Source organism: Ptiloglossa arizonensis, chromosome 8 (assembly GCF_051014685.1).
Source record: "Ptiloglossa arizonensis isolate GNS036 chromosome 8, iyPtiAriz1_principal, whole genome shotgun sequence".
NCBI lineage: Eukaryota > Metazoa > Arthropoda > Insecta > Hymenoptera > Colletidae > Ptiloglossa > Ptiloglossa arizonensis.
The window spans coordinates 24,052,105-24,076,072 of record NC_135055.1 but is presented as its reverse complement, the minus strand read 5'-3'; the positions used below and the strand labels follow the sequence as shown (position 1 = coordinate 24,076,072).

Genomic DNA, 23,968 nt, shown 5'->3' with positions numbered 1-23,968 from the left:
TTCGATCTTTCCGCGACTCGACTTGTTTCCATTCCGCCAACTACTCGAGACCGGAAGAATCGAAACCCGGAAGAGAAGAGTAGACGACGAGTCTCCATCGAGACCGGTTACCCTCGGCGGAGCGGAGGACCGAGGGGTTTGCCAGTCGACTCGCAAACGCGGGAAGGGGTCGTTATCTGTCCGATACCGTGTACGAATAAGGTAAGGGACGAGAATTAGAAAGTACGATCCGCGACAGAGCAGAGCAGAGCAGAGCAGAGCAGAGCAGAGCGGAAGAAAGCGGATGTGGACGTGAACGTGTATGCGTGCACGTAGCTATGTACATACATACGTACATGTATATTTATACGTGTGGGTGTGTATGTATATATATATATATATATATATATATATATATATATATATATATATATATATATATATATATATGTGTGTGTGTGCATATATAGTATAAGAGAACCGAGAGGTAAGGGGTTCGGAGGGCAGAAGGACGGCGGAGGTGGGTCGAAAGGGGTGGCTCGTAATATCCTGGCGAGTCCGCGGGCTCCGTCATGTGTGCTTAATCACTTTCCAGTCGACTCGGCAGTCTGCAACCCCATTATCGGGGTCTCACCACCCGGAAAATTACTCTTTTATTCTCGAACAACTCGAGCTCCCGGTGTTCCGTACACCGCGATATTCTCTGTCTTTCCATCCCCCTTTCCGTCCCGCCGCCTCTGTTCCGTTTCTTCCCTCCGGTCGACGACTTGGATGGTTTTCGACTTTTTTCTCGGAGCGAATCCCACGGATCGCTATCTCCGCGTCTATTTCGCTCTATTAGAGGCTATCGTTAACGTTCGCTCGGCCGTGGTTTTCGGTCGAGAAGGAGAGCCACGCGGACCTCGACGAGGGAGGAAACGCGGTTCCGGGGGAGAAATTCGACAAAGGAGACGACGCACGATTCGGTGGCCGCCGACCGTCCTGAAATTTTAATCGCTTCGCCTTGGCGAAAAAGGAAGATCGCGTTTCGTCCGCTTCCTCCGTCTTTCTCCGTCTTTCTCCGACAACGAGAGACTCGGAGGACGATTTTCCGTTCGAAAAATAACGCGACGAACGGGCCGTCTTCGACGGACGAGCGTTAGATAGACAGCGGAGAAATCGATATCCGCAGCCGAGATCCGAACCGAGTTTCGCAACTACGATGGACGGAGGATCGCGTCGATGGTTCGTAACAAATTGGAATACAACTTGCATCCGTCTCGGATCACCTTTGCGAATCGCGAGTTCTCCCCTCCCCTCCTCTCCTCTCCTCTCTCCTCTCCTCTCGTCTCGTCTCGTCGTCCGAGCTTCCGAAACGAACGACCTTTGCGAGGAACCTGCGTTCGGCCTGCGCCCTCGAAGACCACTCGAGGTTCTCTCGCAAGGAGGATAAGTTCGAGTGGTATTTTAACGCTCGAACGGGAGGAGAAGCGTATTTGCGCGGCACGGGACCGCGATACGAGAGAGCTCCGCGAATATGTCGGAACGAGCGTTCGCGAGGACGAGAAAAACCGGAGACCCGGCTCTCGTCGAGGATTACGCGCGGCTGGTCGCTCCTTGCGCGACCACGAATTTCAAACGCCGAAAACGTTGGACGAGAAACGGATGGACAGACGACGAACGGACGGGTCCGCGCGATTCGCGATTCGCGATTTTTAGCGAGTCCGATCTTTCGAGCCGTCGTTCGTACAAACGAACGTCTCCGAGCGTCTCCGAACTCGAAGCGAGTCGAACAAAGGGGGAAAAAATCCGAGACCGGGAAAATCGGTGACAAGGAAATCCGTCTCGCGATCGCGGAGAAAAAAAAAAGGAGAATCCCGGGGGTGGGGGAGAGAAGAAAAATTAAGCGGATCAATGGTGGAGGGCCGGCGAAACGCCGGGATCGCCGTTTTTCTCCGTTCAACCCTCCGTATCCTAACCTCCGTCCCTAGTCTCTACCGCTCGCCCCGGCCCGTCTCCTCTTTCATGGAATCCTGAAACAAACACGCGGCGGAGATCGAAAAGTGGAGCTAATTAGAAATATATTCGTGGAAGCGAGAGACCGGCGCGCGCGTGGAACGGCGTTGCATAGACGCGCGCGCGCGCGCGCGCGCGGGGGTTGGAACCCGTGGAAACTCCGAGAGGGAAGGCAACGAAACGTGGAAAACCGAGAGAGAGACCGATACAAGGACCGAGAGAACCGGAGAAGGACGAAAGGGGCCGAACGAGGGCGGACAGGGGAGGGTTGAACGAGAGAGAGGAAGGGATATCGGAGGTGGCGGTGGTCTCGGTCGGGTGCTACGCGGTACGAGAGAACGGGCGAGTGGGTGGTTGGCCAAGAGAGAAGAGAGACGAGAAACGAGAGACGAGAGACGAGAGACGAGAGACGAGAGACGAGAGACGGGAGACGAGAGACGAGAGACCAGAGACGAGAGAAGAGAGAAGAGGAGAGGGTGAGCTCGAGCCAAAGGGTGGAGGAAGGATGCCGTAGGGTCCGCGCGGGGGAGGAGAGGGTGGGTGGGTAAAATGCTCGCTCGTTTGCAAGACAAAGAACCCGAGCCGCCGCACGAACTCGTAGTCGTGCATAAACGCTATCAACCCCATCTACATATTCCGGGGGCCGAGGGGACGGAGGGGACGGAGGGGACGGAGGGGAGCGAGAGGCAGCAGGGAGGCCCGAGGCAGAAGGAGAGGAGACAAAGATAGCGCGCGCGCAAACACGTCCGAAGTCTCCCGACCCTGACTCCGCGTCGGTGAAACGATACCCGGCTCTTCGAGAGGTAGCCCCGACGACGACGTTCACGATGACAAGCGTGATTCGCGAACCGAATTAGAATCCTCCTTCTTTGAAGATTTTATCGTCGGTGTATAGGCGATGGGAGCAATGGAGCGTAATTAGAGTTATCGATGCCGGAAATAGCGAGCTCGTTCGGCGTCGTCGAGTCGACGTAGATCGGAGACCGTGGCATTCTTCTTGACGGGCCAAGTTCGAAATTTACGGTGAGGTGCCGCGGCAAGGTGCCGCGGCAAGGTGCGGAGAGGTCCGCGGTTAGAGACAACCTTCTACGACGAATAAAAGAAACGACACGTTGGTTAGCGAAACCGAAGATAAGTATCGATCGTTGAGTATCGATAAAAAATCGATCAATTTATAAATTTTTCCGTTGGATGTTCCGCGAAACGAGTGTACGAAATACTGCGGTGTCGGTGCCGGATCGTGCATCTTGGGGAAAAATCCCGCCTCGAGCGAACCAAAGACAAAGTGGCCGAAACTACCGACACGACCCTCGTTTGCGTTGTTCCCGTTGAGCGTCGGCTAAATACGCAAATTCCGAGCACCGGTTTCCGTAAAGCGAAACGAAACGGAAATTCCGCCGATCCTGTCGTCGCGTGTCCATTGTTCTCGACGCGCGATATCGAAAAAACGCGCGTCGCTCTCGAGATCGTGCGAAGATTCGTCGCACGTTCGTAACTCGACGCGCGCAACTCGCTCCTTTCGAAATCTTGGAACGCGTTGGAAAATATACTCGGCGGTCCTTCGATGCATCGGTCATCGATTGTTGATCCACACTGGCTACAGAGTCGATGCGAGGGTTCCCTTCGGCAGGGGAGGCGGTCTCGGGGGCGGGTGCAACGAGGGTAGGAAGGAGAGAAGCTGTAGAAATAGAGAGGCGGGTTGAAACCCCCTTGACCCGGCGCCAGAGGGAGGCTGCATGCCTGGCTGATTAGCCTAATGGTGAGTCCTCCTCTTATTCTCCTACTTGACGCCAGTTCGCGAGCCTCTCTTCTCTCTCTTATCCCACCACCGCTTCCGTCCTCACCCTCTCTCCTTTTCTCTTAGCTCCTCGCTCCGTCTCTGTCCTCCCTCTGGGGACGCTTCGTCCTCTCCACATCCCCGTTCGAGCCGTGGCAGCATCGGGGCTCAGACCCTTGACTCGATAAGAAATATTCCTTCAATTAGAACCCCGTAGGAATATCAATGTTTGCACGGCTACCAACAACGGAACGACGACGACGACGACGACGACGACGGCGGCGGCGGCGGCGACGGCGACGACGATTCTTTTTAATTTGCGTCAAGAGCACGGACACTGCGCCGGTAACCCGGACCGTATCGTAGACTCTAACGTCTACGTCCGATACCGGAGACGCGATAAGATATCTTTGTTTCTACGTATCGCGCACGTTCGGTCTTTCGATTCCGGTGTACAAGACGCGATATCGTCGTTACTTCGATAGAAAACGTTTCCATCGCGAATACTTTCTTTCCGCATCGTCTTTTGTAAATTCCACGTTTCGAATTTATCCTATTTCGGCAAATCCAAAGTTTCGTTTCGTCGAATCGTCTTTGAAATCCCAGCTTGAAAGTTTTTCTTGTAAACCACCAACGAGAGAGAGAGAGAGAGAAAGAGAGAGAGAGAGGGGGGGGAGGTCCGCGCGTTCGATTCTCGAATCGACGAAACAGTTCGGGGCGGATTTGTTTATCGTTCGGGCGAGCTTAGCCGCAGACAAAACGTGTTTATATTGCGCGCGTATGACGGGGATGATGTTGATATTAGCGCGGATCGATAGGCGAAAAGAGTCGCTGCGAGCGGACCGTGTTGCTCCGTTACGGGGAAGAGTAGCGGTTCGTCGATCGCGATTCGCGACGGTAGTCGGCGAGCCAGGGACTCGACTTTGTCGGAGAATTATCGATTCGATCGACCAGAGTTGGAAGATATCGCGCACGTCGCGACGAGGCGCGGAAACGCGTTATCCCGTCGATCGTAAATTATCGTCCGTTACGAGAGAACGAATCATCGCGGGGTGATGCGTTTCGACGGAACGATCGAAATCAAACCGGAAGAAAAACTAAACCCGACGCGCGGACGAATCGAATTCGATGTCCGGATCGATCGAACGCGAGTACATCCCGTGTCGTTCGGTCCGCGTGTTCTTCGACCCTGGTCGCGTATCGACGATCTCCGATGGGTGTATCGGTTCTACGAGGTACCGTCGCGTATCTCGATACGGATTACTAGGCGTAGCTTGGCGCGGAAAACGCGAGAGCAACCTCCACTTTAGCTACTACCCATCACCGTGTTTGTTGAGCCAACGAACGATATTTCGCAACTTTTCGAGGGGACTTTTGTTCCTCGGCGCTCCCGGTTTTTCGAGTACGCCTAAATCGTGAACAAGTTTGACTCGCTTGACTCGTCTCTAGCTGGAAATTTCGGATCGTAGCGTCGGTCTTTCGCGGTAAAAATTAGGAACGATCGTTTGTTCAACGAACGCGACATCGAACGCGAACTCGGGGATAATCGCTCGCGTTGGAGACCGTGATCGATGGCTGGTACGAGTATCGAGAGACGCGTCGACTCTCTTCGCTTTCGAGCGGGCCTACGAGCACATTTTTCGTCGACTCGCGTGGCTCAACGACGAACGGGCTGTATCACGGGATCTAGGATCGATCTAGGAGCGATCTAAGGAGCGATCTAGGAGCGATCTAGGAGCGATCGAGGAGCGATCGAGGAGCGATCGAGGAACCTCGGGGAGGAGCTAACCTGTGGAGGCTGCCGCGGCGAGAAGACGTTTCCAGTGATCGGGGTGGGTGGGTGGTGGTTGTCCAGGGGTGCCTGATGACCAGTACTCACCGGCCGCTGCGGCCGCTTTGCCCGCATCCAACGTCCCGTACGGTGGAATTCCCATATGGGCAGGCGGTGGTTGAGTCAGGTGGTCCCCGTTGGGGCAGAAGAACGGCAATCCGCTCGGATGCGTCCCCGCCAGGCCCATCTTGCTCGCCTGTAAATCGAACCGTACCTATGGTTAGCGAGAAGCCCCCGATCGAAGCGAAATCGAAACGAGTGTATTTTCTTGTTAGCGAGAAACTGTGAAGCTTCGCGCGTCGACGTTGCATTATCGTTATCGAGTAATTAATTAACGCCGCGTCGATTAATGCCACCCGCGCACCCTCTCCCTCCAGTTAATGCAGCCAGGTAATCAACGGTCCGTCGAGGATATCGATCAATTAACCGACGCTCCGGAAGCTTCCGAACGAAGCGTCGGCGGGTGTTGGTACCGCGGTGGCGTAAATTAATATTTTCGTCTCGTCAATGGCGAGTTTGTGATTTCTCGAAACGCAATCGTGCGTCGTTCGCGTCGACTCGATTTCGGGAAAACGCGAGAAGACGAGGACGAAAACAAAGTCGAAGACGAAGACGAAGACGAAGACGAAGACGAAGACGAAGACGAAGACGAAGACGAAGACGAAGACGAAGACGAAGACGAAGACGAAGACGAAGGCGAAGACGAAGGCGAAGACGAAGACGGAGGCAACCTCTTTCGACCTTCCAGCGGAGCATCGAACTTGCCGAATCGCGAATCTTGGACGACGAAGCTTACGAAACGAGGAAGGACCGATCGGTCGAGACGCGTTCGTCCTCGCGAAGAGCGGGGGGTTTTAACCATCCAACGAAGCATCGTTTGCGATTCTTTGACCGCGTCGAGTACCATTTCCGTCCCTCCCTCCCTGTTTAACATGGACATTAGCCTCATTTCCATTCGCACGGGGCAAGATCGGACGGTCGGATCGACGGACTAAAAAGCCCTCGGAGGAAATATAATATACAATTCGATAAACCCTCAAAGGGGAGCGCTTATCGAGGACGAGGCTCGAGCATTAATTTGCAAAGACAGCGGGCGCGCGCGGCTGCCCGGCTGCTCCGCCCGTTCCGCCCGCTCCGCCCGGCCGCGCTCTCCTCGAACGTTCGAGGGTTCGTTCGGCTTTTCCGTCCGCCGAGAGTCGACGACGCGCGGTGCGGTATCGCCGAATTCGAGTGGTCCTCGAGCGTTCTCGCGCGACTCATCGCGTCCCTTCTCCTCGTTCCCTGTCGATGGAATTAGTTCAATCTGGCCGCGAGAGCTCGCAAGGTCGGCTCCCTGTCTCTCTCCGTGTCTTCCTTCCGCGAGACGCTCGACGTCCGACGTCCGACGTCCGACGTCCGACGTTCGACGTCCGACGCTCGACTCTCGTCCCTTATCGGTCGGTGCTTACCATGAACGCGGCGGTATCGCGCATCGATCTGACGGCGAGCAATAGTCCTGGATCGAGAGGCTCCCTTTCCATCCAAGTCAGCACCCTCGACAGCAGACCGACGGTCTCTTCCGCGGTGGGTTCGTCCTCCTCCTCGTCGTCCTCCTCCTCCTCCTCCTCTTCGTCGTCGTCCTCCTCCTCTCCGAGCTCGTAATCGGGCCACTTCTCCTCCGCCTCGATCTTGACGCGACAATGACCCTCCTCGAGCTCCTTCTTTCTTACGCACAGCGCCAGTTCGCTCTCCTCGTCGAGTATCCACTTGGTCAGCTCCTCGTCGTTGACCTCCAGACCCATTTCCCTGGCCAAAGTTCCAAGTTCGATCAGCAACATTCTGTCCTCTTCCTGATCGCTCGTCGCGTGAATTCTCGAGGAGAGGTACGGAGGAGCGTGGCTCGAGAATCCCATCGAGGTCGCGTCCTCGCGTTCGCTGGGCAATATCCAGCTTCTGGCGAACGTCTCGGATCTGACGCTGAGCCAGGCCCGGTGGAGATCGGCGAACGCCTCCTTGAGGGTGAACTTTTTCAGGTAGGCGTTCAGGGAATTGGTATCTCGGCCGGGAGTGCCGGGATTGCCGGGATTGTCGGGATTGCCGGGATCGGCGAGTCTGCGATAGACGTCGTACGAAGCTCTGGACAGGACGCCGATCGCGAGTCGCGCTCTCAGTTCCCTGACGACGATTCTGGTCTCGAGACAGTCTTTCGGTACGACGAACAGTCTGACCAAACCGTCGGCGGCGACGCAATCCGCCTCGGGTGGTAGGTAATCGGCGCACTCCGCGACGAGCACAGCGCCGTCGGGATGCATGGCCATCGCCGTGACAGCGAACTCACGGTGAAACCACCACAGAAAGAGATCCACGGTGAGGGAACCCCTGCCGCCGCCCGCGTAGACGACCGGCTGGCTCAGCATGTTCACCCGTCTCATGCAACGCGGTCGCCAGTGACGACCGGTTACCAGCAACCGCGTTCTGTGATGGCCCTCGTGATCGGCAGCCCCCACCACCCACACTCTCTCGGCGTCGGCAGCCGCGGCGCGTCGTCGTCCCGGCAGGTCCCGCCAATCCAAGAAGGAGACATGTGCGAGGTAGATTCTGCTGCGATCGTAGCTCTCCAGTGCGTTTCGCAGACTCTCGACGGCGGATGCGTGCGCAACGCCCGGACAATTTCTACCGGTCGAGCGTGCCGAATGTTCGTTCAATTTCTCCGAGGTGGTCGAGACGGAAGAGGAGAACGGCGAGCAGGAGGATATCGCGGAGAATGTCGGCGCGCAAGTGCTCGTCGTAGTCGTCGGCGGCGTTGTCCCAGTCCTTCTGGTCGTCCCCGGTGCTCCCGCTGGCCCCGCTGGCCCCGCTGTACCCGTTGCACCCGCTGCACCCGCTGCACCCGCTGCACCGGCTGCCTCGGCTGCCGTTGTCCCAACGCTCGAGGGTTTATCCGGTTTGTCCGGTGCCGCGTCCTCGGAGCCGTCGACACCGCGGGATCTCACCGAACACTGTCTCTCCTGCTTCCGTTTTCGTGTTCTTGCCTGCTCGCCGATGGATCGTTGCTTTTCTCTCGAGATCGCGGACGCGGAGGTCGAGGATGTCGAGCGGGCCGGCGACGATACGGTCGATGGAGGGGAGATGGACCGACGGGAGGACGCATCGGTGGAGGAGGCGGTGGAGAGGGCCGGCGAAGACAGAGACGTCGAAGAGGAGACGGCAGCGACGACGTCCCCGTGGCCGGCATCGAGCGCTCGAGCCCTCTCGACCGCCGAAGCGATCCGATCGCCGCGACGCCGTTGTCTCGCCGGCCATCGTTGCACCAGGGTGCCGTTTTCACGGGGCTCGAGGTCGCTCTCCAGGGGTTGGCGCATGCGCGCCGTCCACGACGATCGACCCTCGCACGCTGCCGCCGCGGACTTGCCCGTTCCGGTCGTGGTCGTCGCGGTCGCGGTCGCGGTCGCGGTCGCGGTGGCGGTGGCGGTGGCGGTCGCGGTCGCGGTCGCGGTCGTGGTCGTGGTCGTGGTCGTGGTCGTGGTCGTGGTCGTGGTCATGGTCGTTGTCGAGATCGCGATCGCTATCGCGATCTCGGTGGTCGAGTTCGAGTCGATGATCGTCGGCCGTTGAACGCCGTCCGAGGCTTCGTTGTCGGAAAACGCTCGATGACGATGATTGCGATGGCCGCGTACGGGTCGCTCCTTAGCAGCCACTTTGTTGACGCGTGTGCACTTGCTGCCACGAGGAGACATCGTCATCGTCGTGGTCGTGGTCGCGGTCGTGTACGCGGTCGTGGTCGAGGTCCGCGTCGTTTCCGGATCGGCCGAAAAGAGATCCCGCGACGTAGGAATCTCTCGACCGGGTCCGGGCTGCGAATCTCACGGATTCGGCGAGGTTCGGTGCGCGCGCGGCCGCTCATCCACGGCGTGCCGGCTTCGCCTACCGAGCGATGACTGAGCGAGCGGCCGCGACGCAGCCGTCAAAGGCCGGAGCGGGAACTAGAAGGCTTTGATGTACCGCCGCCCCGGCGCGCACAAAGCGAAAGCGGCCCCGGCTCGTTGGTTGGCATGCCACGGGAGCGGGGGCGGAGGCGACGGGGCGGTTAGAGCGAGAGAACGGGAACGGGAACACGGACGAGCGCGCGTCACGGGACCGAGAGAGACGGAAGAGACGAGAGGGGCAGAGGGGGATTGGCGGCGGCGGCGGCGGCGGCGGCGGCGGCGGCGGCGGCGGCGGCGGCAGCAGCAGCAGCAGCAGCGGCGGCAGCAGCAGCATCAGGGAGGGGGGTGCCGGGGAGAATGGGAGCGCTCGCTCGCGAGCGAGACGGAGACGGAGATGGAGACGTTATCTATCGGCGGACGTACGGTCGTCTCGTTCGAGGATGTCCACGCGCGGCGCTTCTGCGTTACGCGCGAGCTCGAATCTTTCTTCGTCGGGGCCCGATCGGTCGAGCGACGTTCGTCCGGACGGTGTCGGGATCTCCGATTCTCGAAGGAAGAGAGGACGAATGTTCCTCGGATGTCGTAGCGTCGATCGATGGCTCGGTTTTAAGGACGACGGGAAATCTCGGTTCGCGAATAGCGTTCGAGCGTTAGGCGCGCAAACGATGTTTCCGAAGATAGCGTCGGTGACGGTCGGTGACGGTCGGTGACGGTCGGTGACGGTCGGTGACGGTCGGTGACGGTCGGTGACGGTCGGTGACGGTCGGTGGCGGTCGGTGACGGTCGCTCGGGACGCGAGTCCCGTCGCTCGGGATTTCGAGGCCTCTTTCGGTGCCACGGTTACCGGAATAGACGTTCCCCTCGGTAAAGGGGACGATCGACCGAGCCGCGTTCATCGGCGTTCCAATTTGCGCGACCTTTTTTTCGCAACTGGAGCGAAAGATCGGAGCCACGAGCCTCGAGCCTCGAGGTTTCGAATAAACGATAAGCGAGAGCGCAACGTCCGCGTCTTCCGATCTCGGAAGCTTCGAGGCTGGAAAAGAGAGCTCGAGCGACTAATTAGGAGGGAATCGAAAAAACGTTGGATTCGTTTACACCGACGTCGGCCCCACCGTAGGGGCGTGGGTGCTCGGGAAGGGGCGAGGGGTGCGTGGGGGCGGAAGCGGCGTCGCTTAATATCGCAAATCGGTTTTAGCCTTGGGCGCTGGTCTCGCGCACGATTATCGGCGTGTCGGCATTTCATAAACGCGTCCACATCAAACGCAGCTGGTCGGTCGATCGCGATAATATTTGTCACGTAGTTGCGGTGCGCGGCGACAGGCGCGTACGTACCGCGGGGATACAGGCTAATCGATCGGGCTCTGTAGCCGGCACCGTATGCGTGATTACTTTCCGGTGCGCGTTGTCTCCTCCGCGTCCGGAATTCTAGGCTCGCGTGCCACCGGGCCCGCCTCGCGGTTCGATCCGAATTTCCAGAGTCCCGTCCGCGCGTCCGATGATGGTTCGCCCGGTAGTCGGTAGCCGGTAGCCGGTAGCCGGTAGCCGGTAGCCGGTAGCCGGTAGCCGGTAGCCGGTTCCGCGTCGAGCAACGATCCCCGATCGCGTCGCGCGAGACGCGCCACTGAAGCCGGGCTTCTTTTTCCTCGCAAACGGTAACGATGTACGCGCGCGAACACTCGTCGCAAGAGATGCCGTTACGGTCGGTCGATCTTCCCAGTTGGCAAACTCTCGCCTGAACGCTTCGTCCGTAACTTTCGTAACGTTGGTGCGCTCGAGCGCGGAATTTATTTACCGCTCGCCCGTTCGATCTTCGATTATCTTTTGCAACGTCGAAACCGTACGAAACACCGAGGCGCTATCGCAACGATACGTAACGATTTTTAGTCGGGCGCGAGCGATATACGTAGCCCGCGATTCGGTCCGCGTCCGAAAGGAAAGTGCGCGTTCCCGAACGAGAAAAAATCGTCGAGAGGAAACGGTAGTTGGACGGGAGCCGCTGTTGTATCGCGTTCGCGGTGTCCATACCCCGAGAAGGAAACTGGCCGTACTCGTTTCTGACTAACGATTTTGAGCCGAGGGAAAGTGGTAAACGGGAAACGTTGTATCCGAACGACGCGTTCCGCGCGTTTTCTTTGCCCGGCCCCGATGCGTGCAGTCCCGCGACCCGTGGAACTCGTAATTGGGTTATCTGTCCCGGAACGGCGTCGATCCGCGCGCTCGTACCCCGATACGGAGAGCTTTTCCGCGTATCGCCGGTGACCCGAATATAAGTGTTTTAAAGACGGCGATCGCCCATCCAGGCCTCCGACCGAGCCCTTTTTCCGTTCCGTTCCGTTCCGTTCCGTTCCGTTCCGTTCCGTTCCGAGCGGCGCGCATCGACGATGGAAAATCGACCAACGGAGGGGCAACGACTCGAGTTATCCTCCTCGAGATAAATTGCGTCGAAAAGAGCGATCGAATCGCGGAGGACGACCCTGCCGAAACGTCCCGGACAACGCGCCCGTTATCGATCGTAACTCGAAGGTGCGAGACGACCGTTACCTCGCGGGATTATCGAATTACCCAGCCAGTCGAAGGGGACGAGAGAGAGTCCGGTCCGGTCCGTCCTCGATTCGAAGTTTCGAAACGCGGAGGCGACGACTCGCTCGACCATCGACGCGAACGGGAGTTTACCGTCGATTCGAGCCCCTTCGAGGAAGAAGACAATGTTTCCCTTTCGCGCTCGCGAATGGCTACACGCGCGGTGTCTCCATCCGGAAGATCGAATCCGAAGGTCGTCGAGGCTCTCGCGCGGCGTCAATTCGATTCACCCTATTCCGGGGATAGAAAAAGCGGCAGGGCGAAGAAAGCTCCGCGTAGCTGCCGCGTAACATCGTAAGAGACTCCTCGGCGACGTTAAGAGGGTTGTCGCTTTTCGGGGTACAGGGTAACGCGGGGTTGAAACGCGACCTGCCCTCTTTTCCGTCCAAGTCGACACACGTGGAAATTCGATTCGCTCGGGTGCGTCGCAGACGAGCGACGACTCGACCGCTCGACTCGTCCCCGTCGATGAATGCGCGCGCCGTCTTGCCGAACTTTACAATTTTCGGTACGCGACGCACCGATAAATCGATCGATCGATCGATCGATCGCCCGAGTCGAACGTTTCGCTTTATCGCGAAATTGTCAACTTGGAACGGGTAGCGTTCGTCCGCGAGGAAACTCCTTTGCGACGCGTTTACCTCGGTCCCCGAAAAATCACCGTTCCTTCCCCCCGAACGCTTTTCGGAGCCCGTGCTCGCGCAAACGCCTACCCCGAGTTTTCGACTTACGCACTCGTCGCGCGCTAACAATCCCAATTTACCCGTTCGACTTTCCTTCCCCGATTGCCTCCGTCCGTTCCACCCCTGTGTTCGTCGTCGAACTGCGCATCGTCGTTCCAGCCGGAGAGGGAGCGAGAAGGAGCGAGAGAGAGCGAGAGGGAGCGAGAGACCGCGAAAGGGAGAGAAGCGAAAGAGAAGCACCGAGTACGCTAAAATTCTCACCTTCGTCACCGTAGGGGCCGCTGCAGCAGCCGAGCCAAGCCACCCCTTTCCTCGCGATCGATATTATTTTCTCGATACGGCGCTCGGTTCGCGCGAAAGACGCGTCTTCGCGGGCGGCTGCTGGTCGTCGGTCGCCTGAAATTGGCCCGGTCCGTGGAACCGGATAGCGGACGGTTCTCTCGCTACCCGGCGAGTATGCATGAATTATTCGAGATACGTTAATCCGGTTGGCTCCCGGAGCAGTCGAAATCCTCCCTCGACCTTCCTTTCCTTTCCTTCGTTGGTCGTCTCCGTTCCCCTCGTGCGCCGATCGCGTCGGTATCGTCGTTCTCTCCCTCTCTCGCTCGTTCCGCGGGAGGTCGGAGCCAAGGCGAGCTCGAAACGAGGATAGCGGAAGAGCGAAGAACGCGAGGGCCGGGGGTTGGACCGAGTCGAAGCCGGTGGTACTCCGCGGGGGTGCTCGAGAAGGGTGAACGAAGCGAGAAAGCGAGGAAGCGAGAAAGCGAGAAAGCGAGAAAGCGAGAAAGCGAGAAAGCGAGAAAGCGAGAAAGCGAGAAAGCGAGGAAGCGAGGAAGCGAGAAACCGGTGAAGAGGGGAAAAGGGGAAGAGGAACGCGAGTCTCTCGGTCGGAGAACGAGGAGAAGTTGGAGGAGAAAGAGGCCAGAGGGTGGGGGACCCGATGAATGGAGCCGCGGTGCACGGAGGAGGCGGAGGCCAACCCCAAGCCGGGGTTGCCGGGGCAACGCGGGAGGCGTAGGCGCTCTGGGGGCAGGGAGGAAGGGTTCCCTCGTTCGTTCGGTCGAGCAGGGCCATGCCACGAGGGTCGCGGAGAAGAGGGTTCCTGGTGAGCAGCGTGCTCGGGGGTGGTTGCGTCCGTGGTGGGGACCTAGAAACCGACGGAGGGGAGGGAAAGACCATCCGTGGCGTGCGACCGTTTCGAAACGATCGGTGCACCGTGCTATCGTTGTACTTCAGACTGTGCACACCTTGTTTGTTATCCGAGTTACTCGCGTGTGTGTCTTTCACCCCTATATGCTTTCGGGTGTTTATCTCCCATGGTTATTTGCACGGACGCGGACGCGGACGCGGACGCGGATGCGGACGCGGATGCAGCCCCGCGCATCGGGATTCCTTATTCGAACCGGATTCGAACGGATCGATCTCGTCCGCGTTTTCGAATATCTCGCTCCCTCTCTCCTCGCGTTCCTAGTCGAAACTATCGTTCTCGTAATATCTAGACTTTTCTTACCCGCCGCTCCAATCGTCTCGTTCGCCTTCTCGAACGAATCGCGAACGATCCGGTGGGGTCGACAACGCGCACCCGAGCTCGGTGGTAAAAATCAAAACGACGAGAATTATCGTTTTAACGCGGAAACCCGCAAATATTGAGCGCGACTGCATTTTTTCCCATTCGCTCACCGCGCCCGAAATTACGTTCTTCCGTCGCGTTGAAAAACACAACAATTATTTAACGCTCGACACACACCGGTCTGCCACGGCCGGCTTTTTCAATTAAACGCGCGCCACGCGTTCTCGCCTATCCGTCCCCACCGCCCCGGTCCCCACCGGCCGCGCGACCCTTTAATAAATTCGCGGAAAAATGCAATGCGCTCTAAATTCGAAAAAACAAATCATTACACGGCAGCACGCTTCGAAATCCATCGACCGCGCGTTTCTATCCAATCCATCCCAGCCCACCTCGCCCCGCCTCGCCTCGCCTCGCCTCGCCTCGCCTCGCCTCACCTACACTCCCACCCCCACCTCCAACCCCACCTCCGGAGGCCACAATCCCTAGAAACGAGAACCACCCGCCTCGTTCGGAGGATTTTGTAAAATCAACAATGGACGGGCGCTTCCCGCAATGATTTTTCCCTACCGATATCTGTTCGAGCGGCGTCGAAAAATGGGAAGAACGAACGGCGGGAGGGTGAACGAAAAAAGGAGAAAAATATCGGAAAAGTGTTACTACAAATTTCTGGTTCGAACGCGTAATCGTTTATCCGGAAAGGATCAATGGTACGTCCACCTGTGGCCGATCGTCCAACTTGGCGCGTCGTATCGATATTCGCTCCTCGCGTCGACGCGCGTCGAACGCGATTATCAATTTTTAAGATTCCGTCTCCATGGTTGCGAGTTTCTATCCGTTACGATGATCGTTGGATTCGTAGGGAACAAAGCGATCTCGGAATTGTCAGGAAAGACCGACACCGGAACGAAAAAAAGTCTCTCCTTTTGGCTCGACGGTGATACACGGTTCGCCGAACGATCGAGCGCGCACCTTTAAACGCGAGGGTATCGCGTGTACGACTGGCGGCTCTGTAACGCGCATCCAGTGTTTTTCATTTTTAAAGACGACTATTATCCGGACACGGTTCTCGCGTACTCGCAGCTTCCTAGTCGCGGCCCACATATTTACCGACGTATTCGACTACACGGTCCCATCCGTGTACACCCGCCCACCTGTACACCCGCCCACATGGCTCCCTACTTGTACACGCATCCGCGCGCCTATCTATCCGGCCTCTGTCCTTCCTTTCCTCTTCTTCCGATGCGGATACCCGAGCTCACCACCGGCATCCCTGCCTCGTCGATGACGGATCGAATAATCGACCGATCGGACGTTCTCGTTTCTCGGCGAGCAAAGGCGCCACCGAGAAGAGAAGAGATCGTTTCGCGTTCGAAGATTCGAACTCGAAGAATCGAAGAAACCCGCGACGCGCAACGCGCAGCGGCGGTCGAAATTTCATCGAAAATCCTCTCACCGATCGATCTTGGAAGTTTCCTTCGATCGTTTTTCCGGGTTTTTGGGAACGCTTTCCGTTGGAGCGCGGTCGCACGGCTAGGGAGGAACACAGTGGCGCGGAGAATTCTCATTTCCGGCATCGAATGTTCCCGGTTCTCGGTCGCTGTGCGCTCGGGTTACACGATTACCGATTCGCTCGCTCGATCCTCGGTCGATTCTTTCCGAGTCCCGATTGCGCCGTTTCCTCTCGCCTCTCCGGATCGTATTGGATTACTCGGCCCGGTAATTCTAGAGCTTTGCAACGCGCTACCGGTTTTCGCGCGGCACCGCCGATGATCGATAACTCGCTGCGAGACGAGATCATAGGATGTCCGTTTAAAGTACGCCCGGTTCTACTTTCGCAGCGTCGGGAGCCATCGTTCCTTTTTCGAGATTTACGAAACTTTCCGAACGAAATCGGGGCGAGAATCAACGATCGAAAGGTCGCGTTCGCTCTCGCGATCGATTTACGCCCGTTCTCGGCCTCGAACACCGATCGTCGTTATTCGAATTACTTTCGGACGCGCGATATCGTCGGATTTCCGACGACAAAATAGCATTTACGCGTTCAACGCGACTCGCGTTTCGTCCGATACAACGACGAACGCAAACCCCGTTTTTGTCAGCCTCGAATTAACAACGACATCGTACGCGTTTATTATTATTCCGTTACGAGCGGAGGACGCTTCAACCGTGCAGTATTCTCTCCCCCGTGTGAAAAATGTCGTTCCGTACGGTGATTACGAACGATGCGGATATTCGTTCGTTCCCCGCGCGGACACGCCTGCCCGCGTTTCTGTCAGAAACACGTTTACGTGCCCACGGAAACGGGGAGACGGACGCGCAATCGTTGCACCGAAGCGACGATGCGTCTGTCTTTTTGCTCGGCAAAATTCGGGAAGCACTGGTCGCGAAGCCCGATCGGTTGCGTTCACGGTCATCGATGGGAAAGATAATCTCGGTCCTCGAACCTTTCGCGGTAGGAGCGGGGTGCTCGCGCGCGTTACACCGGTGGACCGAGTACGGTGCTGGCGCTCTTGGAAAATATTGTCCAGTTGCCGCGTATCGTTAAAGAACTGGGTTTCTAATCAACGAACGAGTGGTCGGGATCGTTGGTCGAACAATTTCTAGACCGTTAACTTTCCGAGAGCATCGTGTATCGGGCAGTTTCCAAGAACGCGAAACTTCTCCTTTGGAAAGCCGCATCGACAAAGTCGTGAATAAAAGACTCGTCGCTCGGTGTTTGCGATCAATTAACTCTGGTGCATTACCCGCGTTATTAGCGTTCACGGTGCTCGCGACACGGCCACCGCTTCCGCGCGCGCGCGCGCGTGACCGACCGACCGACCGACCGACCGACCGACCGACCGACCGACCGACCGACCGAACGACCGATCGGACGCCCGCGCACCCGGAAATACGTGCCACCGACCAATTAGCGTCCCGTTTAACGCGAAGAAATTTGTCCTTTTGCCGTAATTTCGATCCCCCCGTCTCTCCCGTCGATCGTCTTTCGCGCGTCGTTGCATCTCGTTCGCTGCTCGTTGGACAGGATCGCGAGTACCCGTACGGTATTATCGCGGCGTAATTAGAAATCGGAGGTCGTCGCGTCCGGCTCGGTGGTTCGTTTTCGCGAACTTTGTTCATTTTCCCCGATCGTCGAGGAGGGTAACCACGCGACGGGTCTTCGCGAGAGATCCCGGGGGTTCTCGAGATCGTCGGCGATAAAGCGATTCTCGGTCGTCCGGGTTTTCGTTGCGCCGGAATGTTTAATCCGGGCCGCGACGACGCGCGGGTCAAACACAGGAAGATGAAAAACATGGAAACTGGAAGAAGGAGATGGTGGAGAATCATCTCCTCGGAGGGTAGAACGGGCCGAGGGGACGGGAGAAGGAAAAGATAGAAATAGAGAGAGCGAGGAAGACGGGTAATGAGCGAGTAGGAGAGGGGGTTGGCTAAGGGTAAGGGTAAGGGTAAGGGGAAGAGAAAGGGGAAGAGTAACGGGAAGGGGAAGGGTAAGAGTAAGGGTAAGGGGAGGAGGGGTAGGAGAAGCGCGAGGGCGAGGGCGAGGGCGAGGGCGAGGGCGAGGGCGAGGGCGAGCGCGAGGCAGAGAAAGCGAGAGGGTGAATCGTAGACGAGGTTGGCAACGGGGGTGGACGAAAGCTACGAGCCAGAGGGGTTATCGATGGTGGCGGATAGTACGTCAGAGCCGGAGGCCGGCAGCGGGGGTCGACGCCGGGGATTCAAGTGGAAGCTGCGGCCAATCCGAAGGAATCGTCGCCATGGCTACCGGCGCCTGCGTCCACCGGCTTGCATGCAGACGTTTCGCACAAACGTACCGGCACTCTTGCACACACGTACGCGCGCGAGCCAACCGTGTGTTTAAATATATCGCGCCCGCGTGTGTTTGCGCACCTATGGAATGTGCAAATACCTCGTACATACGCGTGTATCCCCGGGCCTCCTTCGCGCGCGTATCGCGCGTTTATACGGCCAGTCACTTACATAGCTACGTATCCGTTGCGCGCACGGATAGCGGCCGCGAGCACGGGTTCGCGTACGCGTACGCGTTCACGTACGCGTTCGCGGATGTACCGGAAGATAAGCGTTAATACGATTTATCTTTGTCTCTTTGTAACCGTTCCCCTCTTCCTCTGTTTACCCGGCCCTTTCTTGTCTTTCCTTCCACTCCGACCCCTCGTTCCCTCTTTGTTCTCCCGTCGCCGAAAGAGCTCCCCCTTCCGTTCTATTCCTTTAACCCAGTTTTTACCGCGAAACGTGCCGCGCGTTTTCGTCGACGATCCTTTCGGACACCCGGTGCGCGCAAACCGTTCCAAACGAAGTTATCGTCATCGTCTTCGTCATCGTCTTCGTCTTCGTCTTCGTCTTCGTCTTCGTCTTCGTCTTGTTTGCGCGGCACTTGGAACCTCGGCTTTCGACTAGGGAGAAAACCCGAGGGAAAGGAGAGGATTCGTTCGACTCTCGCGGTTCGATCGGATCGCTCGAATCGACCTTCGATGTCGAGGTTTCCCTTGTTTTCCTTTTCGAGTAAAAAAATAAATACATCCCCGTCCGTGCACCCTCGGCGGCGGCATCGTCTCGCGTTGGCTCCCTTCGATCGACGATCTTCGTTTCTCGCGGCGAGTAACCGGGTGCTCGTCCGCGACCGAGTATCGCGAAACTTCGTTTAACCCACTTTCGAGGCGGGACCGCGGGTATAACTGTGACAAACTTAAAACCGAATGCGCCGCCAGCAGCTAGCTGTTGCTTCTTCCCGCGTGCTTCCGGCCGTACTTCTTCCACCGCTTTGCCGGTCGCCACCGCCACCGCCACCGCCACTGCCACTGCCGCTGCCGCTGCTGCTGCTGCTGCTGCTACCGTTCCCCTCTACCCTCTTCTCCCACCCTCGTTCCACCGCAAAGTACAAAAGAAGCCATTCACCGAGAAGTAGCAGCAGGATAAGTGCCGCCTAAATTGCCGCTGCCCGTTTGAGACGCGCTCGATTAGGGAGACGACACCGACCGGGACAGTTTCGATCGGTCTGTTGCGCCTCGGTTTTCCGTGCTCGAACGACGCGCGGTCAATCGGATTTCCACGATTCGTAGATAGGACTCGATTAACTCGATCCGAGTGAAACGGTTCCTCGAATTCCGAGGTGAATCGAGTCGCGCGCACGGCCCTCCTCGAGAGTAACGGTCGCGCGGAGAATTTCGGTAGACGTTCGGTCCGAGGCGGATTCTCGGCGTTAGTTCTTCCGAGCGATCCGGTATCAATTATTTCTTTCCTCGAGGACCACGCGCGGAAGTAGCGCTCCTTTCGTTCCCCTCTCGATCCCCTCTCGATCCCCTTTCGAGAAAACCGCCCCTTGCCGTGTACGCGTTACGGATATTTCTCGTTCGAACGTAACGCCAGCGGGAAACCATTATATAATCTTTGCGTTTAGGGTTAGGAAGGCGCACAATGAGCGGGAACTGCGCCTGCGTCGACGAGGGAGTGTCCGCCAACCCTCTTACGAAAGTGCTCGTTCCCCTAAATCTTCTCAGACTGGTATTACGTAATTATATATTCCGTGGAAATACAAGGGCATACGTAATCGCGCGTGTTTCGTACCGGAATCGTTCGCTCGACACTTGGTCGCTCGTAGAACCCGTAATTTTCCTCTTCCGTTTTCCTCTTCCGACGGCGTTCGTCGTTGGATTTTGCTACTCGACGTTTGCAACTTTCTTCTCGAAAGGATAAAAATAGCGGTGTTCGAAGGTCGTCGAAAATCGGTCGAATCGAAGGGGTGAAGTGTGGACGAACGGACGAAGAGATCGGAGGTACGCACGCACGCACGCACGCACGCACGCACGCACGCACGCACGCTTGGCCACACGGATCGCGTTTGCGTTCGCGTTCGCGGCACGGTCGAAACGGTGTTTCTCGAGCGTCGAACGGAAAGTTTCGGCGAGTGGGATGCTCTCCACTTTCACTTTGCTTCCTGTTCTCGCTACTCCCTTAGCCGCTCTCGACTCCTCGGGAAGTTTGCGCTTCATTTTACGACGAAACATCGTGCATCGACGAGTCGTAACCCTGAGCAAAAGTTACGCGTTCAACGGATAAAGTATCCTCCTCCGTTTAACCGGAGATTTTTACTTTTCCCTTTTCTTTCCTTCGTTTTTCCTCTCGTTGAAGAGACTACGTAACCGGTTGGAGCGGTTAATGCACGAGGAAATTGAGCGCGCACGGGTACAAGTGGACGCAATTAATTCGTTAAAAATGTCTGGCCCCGAGGCTGACCGGTAGATACATGCTAATTAAAATTTTGACTCGCGCGGATGGCAACGCGTCTCGGGAAGTTGTTTGTTCCCAATTTGCCGCGGGAATTAGCCGGAAACATTTCAATTAGCTCGGCGATATTTTAGAGACAAAGTGTTCTTCTCGCGTTATAAATTGCGGGGAAAATTTAATTAGGATCGCCGAACGACGGGTGGGGTGGCGGGGGGTAGGAGGGGGGGGGGAGAGGAGGAGGCAAAACGCAACGCGCCGATGTCGGATAACGGCTACGAATTGAATTACAAATTCGCGTAAACGAATATTAAGAAGTTCGTTACGGGCCAAGTGGTTCTCGGATTCGATTCCTCGACGAAATATCGTCCGCGTTTTCGAGCTCTCGTCTCTCCCGTTGGTTCTGTTTTAAAAACCGCGCATCAACTGCGTACGATACAGAGGAGAAGAAAAAATAAGAATTCGGTGAAAAGGCATTTCCGTACGATCCGCGGTTTCGAGCGCGGAAAAGCTTTTAATTCGACCGCCGAGTGCGGTGGTTCGCTCACTTTGGCAAGTGTTCGGGAGAAACTCGGGGAGGGGGCGGGGGTGCTGCTGCCTTCGAGGGTGCAAACAGTTTATTTAATCTGAAAAACCTATTCGGAGAAATAGGGAGACGATACGCGGGGCTGACGAGCAAGAATGGCATCAAAGGCCGTGCGCACACCCCGAGCCGCGTCTATTTTCCCCCTCGACCAGCCCTCTCCTCTCCTCTCCTCTTTTCTCCTCTTCTCGTCTCTTCTCTCTCTACCCGGCACTCGTCGGCTTTCCTACGCGACGGGGGGGGGGGGGGGGGGGGGGGAAAGAAAACGTTTCGCGACGATGTTTCTTCTCTCCGGATCTTTGCGTTTATTTCGTTGTTTCGCGAGGGTGGCCGCGCGCGAAGCAAAAGGAGACCCGTTGTTTCGTCGAGGAACGAGCGGAAACGCGAGGAAACGCGAGGAAACGCGAGGAAACGCGAGGCGGCCGACACTCGAAATCGATCCGACGCCGAGCGACGCGAGTGCGAGCGCATTTGGTTTTCCAAACGGTGTTAGACGTTAGGCGCGCGCGAGGATGCGGGGCGCCGGAAACCGCGCGTCGCGATCAGCGTTTCTCGCGCGCTCGGAGATGGACACGGAAGGCTGCCGGGGATCGAAGACGGTGCTCCGAACGCGAAACGGTCGTCCGTCTGGCTGGCTCGTTTCATACCCGAAATCGCGACTCGTCTTAAACGAGGTTTTTTTCGCGGTATTTTCGACCACCAGTTACTCTCCGTTTTTTCCCCGGGGTTTCGTCGTTTCGTCGTTTCGTTCGAACGTTGAGCGGCTCCGGAATCGTAATTTCAATTTTCAAAAGAGATTCGGCTCCTCGTCCGGTGCACTCTACCCGCGGGACCAGTTTCGTCTTTTCATTATTTCCCGGTTGGCGGTCTTGGTTCTTTATCGCTCGTTCGCACCGTTTTTCCCTTTTTCCTCCCCCTCCTCCCCCCGTCATACGCGTATACACGCACGCGCGCGTACACCCCGCCGCCCCGGATCCTTTAATTCCGTTTTTCTCGATTTTTTCCTTTCTTCTGTTACGGTGTTCCGCGCGTCCCTCTAGGTGAATTTTTTTTTCGCGTCTTTTCCCCGGGATCTCCTGCCTTTTTCGATTCCTTTGGCGGCGCGCAAAAGGGCTGCCGCGCGAAACGAGCGACCGAGAGCGAGAGAGAAACGGAGAGAACGTACGGACGAGGACGTATCCGTAACGTAGGCGCGCGAGTCGAGAAAATCTCTGTAAACGAAAATGTATTAAGCGCGGCCACCTAAGCTCGTAATTGCCACGAGGCTCAATTAACTCGCGCGTTTGATCCGAGACTCCGTGCGCCGTCAGACGGCCGCGATCGCGTTTCCTCTTTTTCCCCGTCCCTTGGTTTCTGCTTCGCGATTTCCTTTGGTCGCTCGCGGCTTCGAATTTCGTACGAATTCCGCGCTAGACGCGGAACGGGGAAAATCGTGCTCCCGAGGAAATCTCGCGACGCGCGGTACTCGAATACTATATATTCCGAATACGGAGCGAAAAATTCTCATCGAAGAACGCGAAATCGCGAAATCGCGAGCATCGTCGACCCCGTCGAAGAATTCAAACGGGCCGCCTCCACCGCCTCCACCGCCTCCACCGCCTCCACCGCCTCCACCGCCTCCACCGCCTCTATCGCTTCCACCGCTTCCACCGTCGCGGTGGCGGACGACGACGATGGCGACGACGCGTTAATTAGCAGTCGGTTCGGCGAAAGGTCGACAACCGCGTCGAAAAATCGTTCGAACCGTCGAAAGGGTACCGCAAGAAACGCCGGGCGAAGGCCGTTTGCACCGTGGGTCGTGGGTCGTGCGTCGAGGAAACCTCCGGCAAACGAAAATGCGCCCGTCGAGCCCTGCGCCGAGCTCGTAATTGCTACGTACCTCTATTAACTCCCGCGTTTGATCCGCTCGTTCTTTGTGCAAACTAACGCGAATTTGGACGCGCGAGCAGCAACCAACAAACGTATTAAACTTTTCTTTCCGTCGCGCCGACGCTCCGCGCGATCTTGATGCAAATTTCCTCGTCGGAGATCCGTGCGTCGGGTCGGATCGGGTCGGGTTGGGTCGCCTCGACCTCGTCTCGCCTCGCGTCGAGTCGCGTCCCGGCGCGTTGATTGCTCGTACGCGAGAGTTTTTAATCGAGCGCGTTACAAAGAAAAATATGCAACCTCCGCGGAGCGAGGATCGACACCCACGGGCGTTGTTAAACTCGTATCCTTCCTTTCGTACGGAGCATCGTTGCGAACGACGAACACGCGGGTTCCGTTGTCGTTTTTTCGAATCATCGAAGCGGAAGGTAGATATCGCGTAACGCGTTTTAAATGCCAACGGGTTTCGGCGGTTTCGTAACGATGCCGTGTGATTTCATCTCGCCTCTTCGATTTTCGTAGCTCGGCCTCCCCGGGCCTCCCGTTCCCTCGACCGTGCTCGAGCGGTATCGAGTTTTCGCGGTAACTCGTTTAACTAAGCAGTACGCCGATATCGGTAATCTGCCAATGGCCATTTAAATACCCCGTGGACCGGGCAGCCCTTTTTTTCGCGCGCATTTTCACCGGTGAACGTCATTGTTGACTCTCTCCGAACGTTTAAAAACCGGTCACCACCGGTATTAAAAGCTTTCCGTTCGGAAAAAGAACGAAATTGTTCGGCCACTCGCCGACTAAACTTTAACAAAAATGAAACAAATTATCGTCCGCTGTCGCGCGGTAAGGCTTTCACCGGGTAAATTGCGTCGCGCGAAAGAGAGGGCGAAAAAAAAAAGAAAAAAAAATCCGCACCGATCGGGCCGGGGCGAAACGATTTCAACGGGACGAACGAAATTTCTAAT

General features: G+C 57.1%; 1 protein-coding gene across 2 annotated transcripts in view; it reads right to left on the bottom strand.

The window, feature by feature from the left end:
- Window positions 1-9,369, bottom strand: part of LOC143150783 (uncharacterized) — a 28,517-nt gene extending 19,148 nt beyond the window's left edge. Inside the window, exons 1-2 of one of the 2 annotated variants that reach the window (XM_076319302.1) lie at window positions 7,031-9,369; window positions 5,541-5,778 (exon numbers count right to left, since the gene is read on the bottom strand). In XM_076319302.1, coding sequence (XP_076175417.1) covers window positions 5,541-5,778; window positions 7,031-9,304 — 2,512 coding nt within the window. In that variant the 5' untranslated portion in view covers window positions 9,305-9,369. The remainder of the gene's footprint in view (window positions 1-5,540; window positions 5,779-7,030) is intronic. The other variant, XM_076319303.1, reaches the window with a different exon arrangement.
- Window positions 9,370-23,968: the final 14,599 nt, after the last annotated feature.